A 12,625-nucleotide genomic window follows, 5' to 3' on the forward strand; every position below is an offset into this window, starting at 1 on the left:
GGCCAAGGTATGATTTCGATTTTCTCTATGTAATATATAATATTTCTAGACAGTTAGGCTAGTGACCCATAGAATAGGGTTGAATTGAAATGGTTGAATTGTTGAATGATGAATTATGATGAATTATAATGAATTGAGTATTGTTGAATATGTTGATGAATTATGATATTGAAGAGTGAGATTGTGGTCGAATGAGTTTAATTATGATGATTGATTAATGATATAATGATGCTGGATAATTGTGTGGATTGAAAAATGGTTTAGTATGATATATGTGATGTTGAGGTTGATGATATAGTAATGTGGGTTGAAAAATTTTGTATAAATGGTGAATTATGACCTAAGAGGATAGATTGTGATGTAAATTGGAGTTTTGTATGGTTTTGGACTGATTTTTGGTTGTGAACATTGGAAAATTGAGAAATCTGTAGATTTTGGTAAAAACTGGTTTTTAGTAAACTTTGACGGGTCATAACTTGTGCCTCGGTTTTCAAATTTTGTTGAAATTTATTTAGAATTAAAGTTCATTGAAAAATCTTCAAATTGATGTAAAGTTTGTAAAATTTGAATTTTTGTAGAGGAAGTTATGATCAATCAAAGTTTGGTGTAAAAATCTGAATTCTGTACATGCTGCAGAATTTGTGATTTCTGGTTTGTGTGCGCACGCACACCCCGTGAATTTTAAAACCTGTGCGCACGCACACACGGGGACATGGCTATTGATGAGAGCGCTAGCGCGCTCTGTGCGCACACATAACCAACGAAATTCTGCAAGCTGTGCACACGCACAGCCCTGTGCGCACGCACATAGGGGTGGAAAAAGGCCAGGCGGCCTACCAGGGGCTTGAAGCCTGGCCTGGCCTGACCTGTTATAAAATAGGTACAGACCCAGGCTCTTTTAAAAGCCTTAATACATTAATAGGCCAGGCCCAGGCTTACTAATTAGCCTTATAAGCCTGTCAGGCCTGCCTGGGCCTGTTAAAATATAATTAAATATATAAATAATTATTTATTATTAATAAAATTACGAGATATTTTAAATTTATTATATTTTATTATAAATATTTTTGTATATTTTAAATATGTTAGAAGTTTAAAATTTTTTATAAATATTAAATATATGACATATTATATATAACAATTTTTATTAAAAAATAATTTTTTTAAATAATATTTTTATTTTGTAAAAAAAATTATCAAGCCTTTTAACAGGTTTCAGGCCAGGCCAGGCCTAGTACTTTATAAAGAGCCTATAACAGGCTACAGGCCAAGTTCAGGCCAATCAACTGTATGACAGGCCAGGCCTGTTAAAAGCAAAGCCTGGCCTGACCTGGTCTGTTTCCACCCCTACACGCACACATTGGGAAGGGTATTTTGTTGAGGGCGCTAGCTAGGGGTGGAAAAAGGCCAGGCGGCCTGTCAGGGGCTTGTAACTTGGCCTGTGTTTGGCCTGGCCTGTTATAAAATAGGCACAGGCTCAGACTCTTATAAAAGCCTTATTATGTTAATAGGTCAAGCCCATGCTCACTAATCAGCCTTATTGGCCTGTCAGGCCTGCCTGAGTCTGTTAATACATAATTGCATATATAAATAATTTTTTTATTATTAATAAAATTATGAGATATTTTAAATTTGTTATATTTAATTATAAATAGTTTTGTATATTCTAAATACTTTAAAATTTAATTTTTTTATAAATATTAAATATGACATATTACATTTAAATATGTTTATTAAAAAATATTTTTTTAAATAATATTTTTATTTTTTGTAAAAAAAAAATTATCAGGCTTCAAGCCAGGCCAGGCTTAGTACTTTAAAAAAAGCCTATAACAAGCTGCAGGCTAAGCTCAGGCCAATTGATTACATGACAGGCCAAGCCTATTAAGAGCAAAGTCTGGCCTGACCTGACCTGTTTTCACCCCTAGCGCTAGCACACTTTGTACGAGCAAACAGAATTACAAAATTTTGCACTTATGCGTACGCACGCTTTTTGAAAATATCCTTGGGCGTGCGCACGCACACCCCTGTGCGTACGCACATGCCCTGTTTCTCAACTAAAACTTTATTTCTAACTACTTCACCTTTCCAACAAACTTGTAAACTTCTGTGACGCCTATTTAATACGCTTTGGCTAAATTTTGGGTATCAATGCATGGGAAAAGTCCTAGGAAATTTACTTGGTATTACTTTGAAAAGTTATAGAACGGAGGCTTAGGTTTCTGGTGTACTGAGAATGGATCTGGTGGAATGAGAAGGGAGAAAGATATATGAATTAAGAAATTGACGAACTAATGAGTTCGGAATAGACATGTTGAATTGACAGTGGTTGAGATGAGTCGATGACTCTGAATGAAATGATGGATCCATGCTATACTAAAAATGTTTTCTGAAAACTACTGAACTATTGTTTTATACTGAGATTGTTGAGACGCTATATGCCCGGCAAAGACGGCGGTTGAATCCCGCCTGTCAAGGTAGCGGTGGCGGCGTAAGGGCGGTGGTTTGTCCTGCTTGCGTTGAGATGTGAGGTCCGTGGCAACAGTATCCCGCTCACATCCCTTCGGATCACTAGAGTGTGTAGGCACAAACTCCTGGACGGTGTTCCAAGAACCATATCTCAGGGGTTCCCAATCATGATTTCAAAGGGCGACATCTCCATGGAGATATGTCGGGTTGGCAGTTGAATCAACAATGTGATATCACAGCCAGTAGGACAGGCATTCATCATGTACATCTTCTATTTGTTTGTTTGCTTTGCCGATTTGTAATTGATTGCCTAATTGTATAACATGCCTAATTGCCTACTTGAATTACTTGCCATATATGCCTATACTTGTGTTTTACTTGCATTGATATTATCTATGCTTTCTACGGGGGTTGAGGAGGTTCGGAAGGCGGTGGCCATAGGATCGCATGGAGGATAGGTTGGTGAAGGCTGTGGAACAGCGGAGAAATGTTAGATTAAAAAATCCCTTTAAGTTAGATTACCCCTTTTATTATATTAAGGTTTTATGTTATGCTTTACTGTTTAGTTATGCTTTAAGATAAATCTTGTGATTGATATGAAGTTCTAGGATTGCCTCTAGCGTCCCGGGGTCTTATATCTTACATCACTGGGCACTGTTACCATACTGAGAACCTCCAGTTCTCATACCATATTCTGTTGTTATTTTTCAGATGCAGGTCGCAACCCACCTCGGTGAGTTGTTTCGATGGTGACAGAGCGGAGGATCTCTATCTGTTTTGGAGTCTCTTTTTGCTTATTTTGTATATGTCTCTCATCTTTTGTATTTACTTTTTCCTAGAGGCTTACTTTGAGAGAAAAACTTGTATAAGCTGTTTTAACTTTAGATTTCTGTATAGTCTGTATATAACTAGCCGGCTTAAACTCTGCGAGCCATGGCTAGATTCCTATGTTACACTCTTATATTTTGTTATATTATATCTTTTTTTTGTGCATTAAATTAGTAGCTTTCTGAGTATGTTTTGCGCTTTTCAAACTTTTTTTTTTGAGTTGTATCCTTCATCAGGCTTCTAGACTATATTAATTCTTTATATATGTTATATGTATGAGATTAGAATTGTCGTAACCTTTGATTAACCTTTGTTTTACGATGCGAGGTAAGATTTAGAGTAATTAGGGTGTTACAAAACATAACCCAAAAATTCAGTACAACAAATGTTAACAACTCAAATTACAAAAAGTCAAGTATATATTATTTAATAATCTTTTTAAAGACTGTTAATAATAGAGATTCAAAATCACGGGATAAGAGACAGAGACATAATATAATGACTTATTGAGAGGAAGAGTAGAAGTTGAAGCTATGGTGATTATTGTTAGAAAAGAATTGTGGCATTTTCTTTGTGGACGTCTAATGCCTTTCGTTACTTTCGTCAACAACTTTTCAATAAAGCGGTTACGTTCTACTGTGATAGGGTTTCGATTGGCTTCACTTCAGTGTGAATTGGTTCGTTATGAGACACCAATGACAATGGATGATGTGTTGAAAGTGGTGATCATGGAAATGAGAATGGAGCAAGGAAAGATGGTGGCTTAGAGTTTTGATTTGGTAAAGAAGACGAGAGAATATCAGAGAGAAAGAAGGAATTTGGATGACATTACATGAATATCTTTCATAAACTAACATTTGATTAAAAATGTCAAACGAATATAATATTTTATGGTTACAAAGTTTATTTAAATTAATCATAGTCAGTATTGTTAAAGGCTCGATCATTCATGGTCAAAAATAACTATTTATTCTTCTTATAAATATAAATATAAATTATTATTGACTAAATACTATCTTAAAATGATAATATTTGTTAGTCATGTAATATTTTTATAATATTTTAATAACCTTATTTATTAAAATACTTATGAATTTAATTTTAATATATTATCAATATTTTACATGGTTAATACAGTAAAATTAAACTCAATATTTATTTCTTTAATTATATTTATATGGTTTTACTCTTTAATTTTTGTATATGTTTTTTTTATTTCTTTTAGTTACCTTTAGTGTATTATTTCTTTATTTGTTTGGAAAAGATAGTTAAATTATTTTTATTAATAGAATATATAGTTAATTTTATCATTTATTAGTTATAAGTATTAATTAATGCACATAAATACATTTTGAAGTAAAATAAAGAGAAGAAGAAACAAATAATTATTTTTTAGGGAATTAAAAATTCTTTATTGTTACTAGTCAAAATTCTTCATTAACATCTCTTGTATTTTAAAATTTTCTTCAAAAAATACCTAAACATATTATTTTGTCATTAAAAATTTTAAATATTGTGTCAAATTATTTTTCCAAGCCCATCATCCAACAGACTCTCAATCTGTTTTATAAGTATGGATGGATAGAATATTGTAACTATAAAATAAAAAACAAACAAATTGTTTTAAAGTCGGGTGTAAAATTGAGAGTTAGTTTGCACAATTGTATTTGCACCCTTCAAGGGTAAAGCTATGGCTGTGTGACAGCGACCATTACCGAAAGCCTCGCTCCACTATTTTCCCTTTTTCCAAACGCCACCCCTCACAATTCTCGTCTTCCCTCACACACACAACCACTTTCTCTCTCATTCCGTTGCCATTTGTTTTTTCTTTGTAACCTCCGTCCGCTCCCCCCTATCGCTCCTAGAACCTTCTCTCCTCTCACGGTAACTACCTCTTTCGATTCTCTATTCCTCATTTCTTATTTAGTTCATGCTTCACTTTCATTATTTTGATGTGGCCTCGTTCACGCTATTTTGTTAGTAACTTCGACTTGTATGTCTCTAATCTCTAATATACTTTATTGATTTCTCATTCATTTTCGCCTATTAGAGTCCTTTCTTGGTTGAATTATATTGTATTCATTTAATTGGGTTAGATTAGATGGATCTGATATATTGTATTCATTTATTGTTTGATTTTGGATCTATGAATTTAAATTTAGGGTTCTTGTTACATTTGCAGGGGTAACGAAGCATTGATAAAAAAATTCCAAGGGTTTTGTAATCAATTTGGGGACACCTTATATAGTTGATGGCCTTTGATCATAACTACTATTCCCGGGGATGTAAAACTCTGCCACATTCCCTTATAGACACAGAAAATTATAACAATTCCAATGGTTGTTTTGATTGCAACATATGCTTAGACTTTGCAAACGAGCCAGTTGTCACGCTTTGTGGCCATCTCTACTGCTGGCCCTGCATCTACAAATGGCTCCATGTCCAGAGCGCTTCCCTTGCCTACAACCAGCAGCCGCTATGCCCTGTCTGCAAAGCTGAAATATCCCATGCCACGATGGTTCCCCTATACGGCCGTGGCCACAGCAACCGTGAAGAGAAGGCGGCCTCATGCAGGGACATTTGTGTCCCGCCGAGGCCACCTGCTTCCGGTCCCCTGTCTTTGCTGTCCATGTCTCAAAATGGCCAGCAGCGGCTTCCTTATCGGAATCCTTACCAGGGTCAACACTTTAGCCTTGCGCAAGAGGAGGACAACGCTTCGCAAATGCTGAATCTTGGTGCTTCTGTAACGCCGGCATTCCTCCCCCACCCTATGGTTGGAATGTTTGGGGAGATGTTCTACACCAGAGTGTTTGGCAACTCAGAAAGTTTGTATGGATACCCAAATTCTTATCACACGATGGGAAGTATTAGCCCTAGGTTGAGAAGGCAAGAGATGCAGGCAGATAAGTCATTGAACAGAATCTCCATTTTCCTGCTATGTTGCTTTATTCTATGTCTTATTGTCTTTTGAGGTAGCAATTGAAATTTGTGTTGTCTTTTTTTCCCTTAGTTGTATAATTTGTAAAGTGGTATTGGTGTAAGCTTAAGAACCAGGTAGATTAGCTTCCTTTATATTGGCTCATGATCTTGTGTTCTCCAACAATTCATTGCGAAATATCAGAGCTCAATTTGCAGAAAAAAGATTCCCTCTCTGAGATTTTACATCATTTTGCAGAAAGACATTTTATTCTTCGGGGGCAAAAGTGTCATTCATGTTGGAAGGATTAGTTGATAGATCATGAGAGTACTTCAGTGGGTTATTCCAAGCATTTAACTTGTTTTAACTATCACATTATATTGTGTGTTCTATACTTAAATGCATAAACTATTTCTTGTTTTAGTCATCATTGGAGTTTATCGGGATAAAAGAAGACAACGCCACTAATAAAAGTATGCAATTATTAGTGTTTGATAATTCTACAGGGGATAACATTGTGTTGTGTTCAAGAAATGAGCTGTTGTATTCACCCTAATACAATCATCATAAATTCATAATATTGTATCTCTTTCAAACTCTCTCAAGGCTTAAGGGACCATTTGGAATTAAAAAAGTTTAAGCTCCTTGATGAGTAAGGATCATTGAGCCAACACGAAAAATTAATTGTCTTGACATAATTCTAATAATATATCCCAAATGTTTGTGGCAAATATTATTTTTGGTTTTATTTGTGCCCCAAAAGTTTTAAGAGTAACTCAATGTAATTCTCATTTTTAATTCAACCAAAAATAATAACGGAGATATATATCTTTCTAAATTCTTTTTTTATGCAATTTAGTAGAGAAAAATAGAAATGTAGTTTTATATAGATATAAAAACTTGATGATGATGTGGAATGGGTGAGAATACCATAATATCTAAATATTTTATAAGTTAATTTTTCTTAATTTATATTTTGTTTTCAATTTTATTATTTTTAACCTTTAGTTTTTATTTAATTATTTTTAAATTTATTCACAATAGTATACTAAGAGTATGGCACATGCAATGTTTACTATATATGTCACCGTATTCATTAGTAATTTTTATGAAATTAAAGATGGATAACATCAATCATTTTAAAAATATTTGTGATACAAGTAAAAGGAAAAAACATTAGAGATAATATTAAGGGTACTACACTGAAGAATGAAGTTAAAAATTAAATATAATTTTATTTTTCACCCAACATCATTCTTCATTAAAAAAAATTAATATTAAATTATTAATATAAATACTTTGTCATATATGATTATATGACAAAATAATAGAAATGAGCAACATAGCAATAGCATACTCATTTAGATGATTTTACTAAGAATTTAATTTTGATATACTGTCAATATAATTTTATACCTGCATCAAATTATATAATAGTAGTAAAAATAATTATTTTTTACATTAATCGCGTGAATGGTCATCTAAAAGAAAGAATGTAATTGTATCACCATGTAAAAGAGATAGAGCTAGTGTTGGAAAAAGGGGCAATGACCCCAAATTAAAAATTTTAATATATAAAGGTCATTATTTTTTATATCAGCCCACTTTAGTTTTTTCTTTAAAAGAGACAGAGTTATATTTTTATACTAGTTCTCTCCTAAGAATTACTCTAGTTCGATCTTTATATTTTACATTGTCATTATATTAAAATTAAACTCTTTTAATAATAACAAAAATAAAAAATTGAATATTAATTATAGTTGTAAAGGCCTATCACATCGTGTAAAGATTGTAAATTTTGTGCATATTTAAAAAAAATAGTGGAGTTATAAAAAAGAAAGGTTAATTTAATTTATACTTTTATTTATCATTATATTTGAGTGTGATACATCAGTTTCTGTATACTAAAAGTGTCACATAATTTAACTAAATTCATATGTAATAATTAGTTTTAGGTCAAAGTTAATTACGTAAAGACTGATATGAAGTATGTAAAAATATTTGTGTCTAATGTGGTACTTATTAATATGTTTTTAAATTGAAATAAATAATTATATAAAAACATATTTGAATAATTTTAAATTGGTTTATTTTCTAACAAAAAAGGTTTATTTTGCAAATGGACATGAAAACTCTTAAAAACGGGAAGAGTGAGGTGGGGTGGGTGTATATGTAAGTAACGTGGAAATTTTGAAATTCGGGAATATAACCGTGTGAGCGCGCGCAGACGCAGGTAGCTTTGAAAGCTTGAGACTCAACTTCACTCGATAAGCGTCTCCTGTGTTCTCTTCACAGAGCTTCCAACCAATTCGCTATGTCTGCAACCAAATCCAGCTCCAGGAAGCGAGTATCCGAACCCGACTGCAGCAAATCCGACAAGAAGAACCGATCAGCCACAGACAATCTCGATTTCGATTTCGATCTCTCTGAGTTCGTCTTCCATGCATCTCATTACCGTTTATTTGCTTTATTTTGGTCAAATCGTGATAAGAATTCTGTATAATTGAAAATCTATGGCTGAATCCCTTTTACTGCAGTGATATCAAAGGAATCGTGTCGGCGCTGCACCTGATTAGAGACAAGGCTCAGAAGGATGGCCAGAAGAAGAACGAAGAAACTATTTCGAGGTATTGTGTTTTTGTATTTCTGATTCGGTCTCAGCTGAAACTTAAGTTTTAACAAGGTTTTTTTGTTGAAGACTGTAACTAGAATGATTGAGTTTCATACGTGTAAGAAGTTCCGAGCGATCTATATTCTAACTTTGTTATTGGTCTTAGATCTCGTTTTTTCGATTACTTGCGGCTTGTGTGATATTCAATTATATGATTTCTAGAAATATGACTGAACTGCAATGTAAGGTTTCCGAGTGGTGTTGTTTTCTTTTTCTTTGATAGTGTGGCTCCTGAGATAAAGGCTATGATTGAAGAATTGAGGTCCAAATTAGAGAAGGACAGGTAAATCCAAATTTAGAATGGTACATGCACGCTGGCCCTCTGTTTAGGCCACATTCTTTGTTTCTGTTTCACTGTACTGAAGATTTTCCAATTTTAGGCTAACTTTTGCTAAAGCACTTTCAAAGAGCTCCAAAGAGGTTTGTAGATAGTACACAAGGGTTGATTAGAGATTTAGAGTCATGGGTGGTAAGGGTATCTTACATGTTGCCCAGAACTTACCTTAATTTGTGTTTGTGATTGCGAGCATTATTGCAGTGTGAGAGTGCTTTGAAGAATGAAACATCCAAGTTTCAAGCACTTCATGAAAAATTTTCCAAGGACAAAGCTGCTTCTTTACAGGCTTTGAAAGGTATTTTCTGACCCCTAACGTTATCACGGTAGACTAATTGCTTGCAGTAATAACCTTATGGTATATTGAAAAATTATATGAAATAGTATTGTAAATGGATAATTCTATGAAATGCAGTCCGATATAATTGCTTTTGCAATTTTTACATTATGGCATTTCTGTATAATTAATCCTGTTAAGATTCTAGTCTACACTAAACTTTTTAGAAAATTGAAACAGAGGTATTATATTGCACACATTGTCAGTCTCTTCACCAAAAACTCGGATAAATTGGTCTTTTGTGGAGTCGTTGATTGTTTAAGTGTCAACTACAGGCTCTAGCTTGCTGCGGTTTGTAGCAGAAAATGTTTTCTGTAAAAAGATCATGAGTTGCTGGAATCTTAAGGCTGAGTGATTTATAAATAGAGTTAAAATTTCTTGGATAAAATCTTAAACACATTTCTGGTTATATACTAATTGGTAGTTGCTAATGTCATGTGGCAGATATTATCTCCAAATTTGAAGAGGAAAAGGAGAAGCTATTCCTAAGATATGAACAACTAAGTAAGCTATCCGCCTTCACGAAAAACAGAAAAACGGCAACAGAAATTCACTACTTTATTTACTTCTTTACAATCTTCCCTTCTTAACACTGCTAGTATTTTAGGGAAGAAGGAAAAAAATATTATATCTGAACAAGAAAAGGCATGCAACGATAAAATTGCCCAGCTGGAAGAGTCGCTGAAAAAGAAGAAACAGGTATACTGAGCAGACCGATCTACGTTTTCAGCATCATTTTTCCTATGCTTTTAGCAACTCACAAATTACACGTGTATATGCTCACTTATACTCGAGCATCTCTAATTTATTATTTGTTGTTATTAATTCCTTTTCTCACACAGGACGATAAAACTTTCAGCATTTTAAGGAAAACTCTAGGTTCATTCTTGGAAAGTACCTCGGATGATGATTTCCCTCCTGATGACGAGGAGTGAAATACAAGACCCCACAATTCATCCCCAACCAGTCATTGTAATTCTATTCATTCTATTGGAAATAGTAATCAGTACTAAAAACAACAGAGCAAATATATTTCATTTTAATCTTTTATTACAGTCAACTGACGGATATATAATGTTTAGAAGACAAATTCCATACAATGTGTGTATCATAAGTCATAAACTGTGCTTATTCAGTGCAATATGTGGTTAAGACATATAATTTTCCCTATACATAATTTGCTCTGATTTTGATGCCTTACTCCACTTGCTGCTGCTGCTGCTGTTCTCATACACAGTTGCCAGCTCTAACATCCTCTTGAAGACTTTAAACCGTATAGCTCTTGTATAAGCCATCTGTTTTCTGTAGGCCTTTCAGTCTGAGTAGTAGAACTATCCAAATCCTCTCATCAATAAGTGTGACAACATAAGGATCATCCATATAATAAGCAAACAAACTGATCACTAACAAGCAGTTTTAGGTAGGGTTGGTTTCCTTTGTTGTTCAGACCATGGAGGTCGCTTGTTGTGTGCCTGAACAAAAATCATGACCAAAATTGTTGTTTAATTGAATACCCGGGTTATTCAGGCAATAAAACATAAAGGCACTGTAGGGAGACCTAGGATCCAATGCTGATAGAAATTTTTCCGAGAAAGTAAAACACTGTCAATCCTATGTGACTCGAATAAATTAGTTAGTTCTACTCAGTGTGGATGAATGGCACTAAATTTATACAGAACCACAAGGTTGGCAGGTCGCATTAGTGAAATTCACAGAATGAAACCAAATCAAACCAACTAGTGAATGAAAGCAGGTAGCATACCCCAATTTCTGTCACAAATCGACATGAGGAACACCTAACTTGTGGAGCACCATATGGGTACATTAGCAATACTGCACAGCCCCCACACTTAACTTGTCCAACCTGATCAGCTGTAAAGAAGGAATAAGCTATTAATATAGTTCCATAAGGTATATATCTGTATGAGAAATTAAACTTACTAAAAGTTGAAGCATGATATATAGCACCATCAAATCCAAATGTGGTAGGTCATTAGTATGAAGATCAGAAAACCATTTTCCCCCTCCTCTCTCAATATTAAAGATATAACTTTGATACAGACATGAAATTGTTTACAGAAGCAAAAGAGAATGCATAATAGGGCAGTTAGACCAACAAGATAATAGTTTATAGAAAGGCATTAAAAGGGTGAACTTTAGACGAATGCTTGATCAAGCAGAGGCAAGTTCATGATAAACAAAGGGAAAGAGAAATAGAACTAACCCTCTAATACAATGTTAACTGTCTGACAGCTCACACATTGGACATGTTTGGCACCTCGCTGATATGCAAGCAGGCGATGGCAAGACCCACAAACTATTTGACCCAAATCTGTTGGCGCACTCACCAGTCAGAGAGTTCTCATCAAGTTCAATACTTTTGGTTAATGCTCATATAATAAAATAGGATTGCAAGTTTGAAGATTTCAATCAAGGACAAAATGGAAACCCCCTGTTCATGAAATCTTAATCGTGCAGCTGCTGATAGCTTAAACTCATGACTAATTGCAAAAAGTCGAGAAATTTCTAGGATAAATCCAACTGGGTATCCTTTAATTACTCAAATTCGAAACAGAGGGCAAAGATGATAAAGAAGAATAAGAATGAGTGAATGTAGAAATAGTGACTCACTGGATGGACATCGAGGTGGTGACCGTGACCGTGACTGTGACTGTGGAGGCGGTTGTGGCGGTGGCGTATGGATGGGTTGCCAACCCGGTGGCGGGCCATCGTCGTCTTCTCCTACTACTTGCTGTGTCTTGATTTCATCAATCTGCATCATCGCTATACTAAGCCCTAAACTATGCCGCCCACCGCTAATGGCTGCTGACTCTGAAGTAGTCAAATTCCGGTTGGGTATTTCTCCATAAACTTTTTGGTACTTATTTATTTTAAAAATGTGTTAAATACTTAAATAACTAACATGTATAAAATATAAATATATAATAGTTATTTTTGCTCTTTATGAAGAACTTTTGAAATTATTTTGTTCCAAATTTTAAACAACATAGTTATTATTAATAGGATTTAATTTTATACAATAATAATGTAAAAAAATTATATAGATAT

The 12,625-nt window shown here is 34.1% G+C and overlaps 3 protein-coding genes across 4 annotated transcripts; 2 read left to right on the forward strand and 1 right to left on the reverse strand.

The window, feature by feature from the left end:
- The first annotated feature begins 5,034 nt into the window (after nt 1-5,034).
- Nucleotides 5,035-6,641, forward strand: LOC112791465 (E3 ubiquitin-protein ligase RMA1H1). Its single transcript, XM_025834316.3, has 2 exons — nt 5,035-5,181; nt 5,480-6,641. Exon 2 carries the CDS (start codon nt 5,549-5,551, stop codon nt 6,266-6,268), a length of 720 nt encoding a protein of 239 aa, XP_025690101.1. The 5' UTR covers nt 5,035-5,181; nt 5,480-5,548; the 3' UTR covers nt 6,269-6,641.
- Nucleotides 6,642-8,393: 1,752 nt separating this feature from the next.
- On the forward strand, nt 8,394-10,755 carry LOC112791466 (uncharacterized). The gene is made up of 8 exons (XM_025834317.3): nt 8,394-8,644; nt 8,752-8,841; nt 9,109-9,168; nt 9,266-9,305; nt 9,424-9,517; nt 10,001-10,060; nt 10,164-10,255; nt 10,399-10,755. The coding sequence occupies exons 1-8, from the start codon at nt 8,529-8,531 to the stop codon at nt 10,489-10,491; spliced, it is 645 nt and encodes a 214-aa protein (XP_025690102.1). The 5' UTR covers nt 8,394-8,528; the 3' UTR covers nt 10,492-10,755.
- LOC112791467 (protein LOL2) lies at nt 10,567-12,467 on the reverse strand. Of its 2 annotated transcripts, XM_025834318.3 has the most exons (4): nt 12,188-12,463; nt 11,781-11,888; nt 11,319-11,428; nt 10,567-11,028 (listed from the first exon to the last, which is right to left on the reverse strand). In XM_025834318.3, the coding sequence occupies exons 1-4, from the start codon at nt 12,336-12,338 to the stop codon at nt 10,960-10,962; spliced, it is 438 nt and encodes a 145-aa protein (XP_025690103.1). In that variant the 5' UTR covers nt 12,339-12,463; the 3' UTR covers nt 10,567-10,959. The 2 variants fall into 2 exon arrangements, with proteins under 2 accessions (XP_025690103.1, XP_072083357.1); XM_072227256.1 differs by lacking the exon at nt 11,781-11,888 and having other exon boundaries at nt 12,188-12,467.
- Nucleotides 12,468-12,625: the final 158 nt, after the last annotated feature.

This window comes from Arachis hypogaea, chromosome 3, assembly GCF_003086295.3.
Source record: "Arachis hypogaea cultivar Tifrunner chromosome 3, arahy.Tifrunner.gnm2.J5K5, whole genome shotgun sequence".
Lineage (NCBI taxonomy): Eukaryota > Viridiplantae > Streptophyta > Magnoliopsida > Fabales > Fabaceae > Arachis > Arachis hypogaea.

What these genes read in the sequence shown, in the direction of transcription:
- LOC112791465 (XM_025834316.3), top strand. Translation starts at nt 5,549, where the DNA reads ATGGCCTTTGATCATAACTACTATTCCCGGGGATGTAAAACTCTGCCA.
- LOC112791466 (XM_025834317.3), top strand. Translation starts at nt 8,529, where the DNA reads ATGTCTGCAACCAAATCCAGCTCCAGGAAGCGAGTATCCGAACCCGAC. An exon ending in CCTAAGATATGAACAACTAA is followed by an intron (nt 10,061 to 10,163) that starts GTAAGCTATCCG and finishes CTAGTATTTTAG; the next exon opens with GGAAGAAGGAAAAAAATATT. An exon ending in CGCTGAAAAAGAAGAAACAG is followed by an intron (nt 10,256 to 10,398) that starts GTATACTGAGCA and finishes TTTCTCACACAG; the next exon opens with GACGATAAAACTTTCAGCAT.
- LOC112791467 (XM_025834318.3), bottom strand. Translation starts at nt 12,338, where the DNA reads ATGATGCAGATTGATGAAATCAAGACACAGCAAGTAGTAGGAGAAGAC. An exon ending in AGTTAACATTGTATTAGAGG is followed by an intron (nt 11,429 to 11,780) that starts GTTAGTTCTATT and finishes CCTTCTTTACAG; the next exon opens with CTGATCAGGTTGGACAAGTT. An exon ending in GATTTGTGACAGAAATTGGG is followed by an intron (nt 11,029 to 11,318) that starts GTATGCTACCTG and finishes ATTTTTGTTCAG; the next exon opens with GCACACAACAAGCGACCTCC.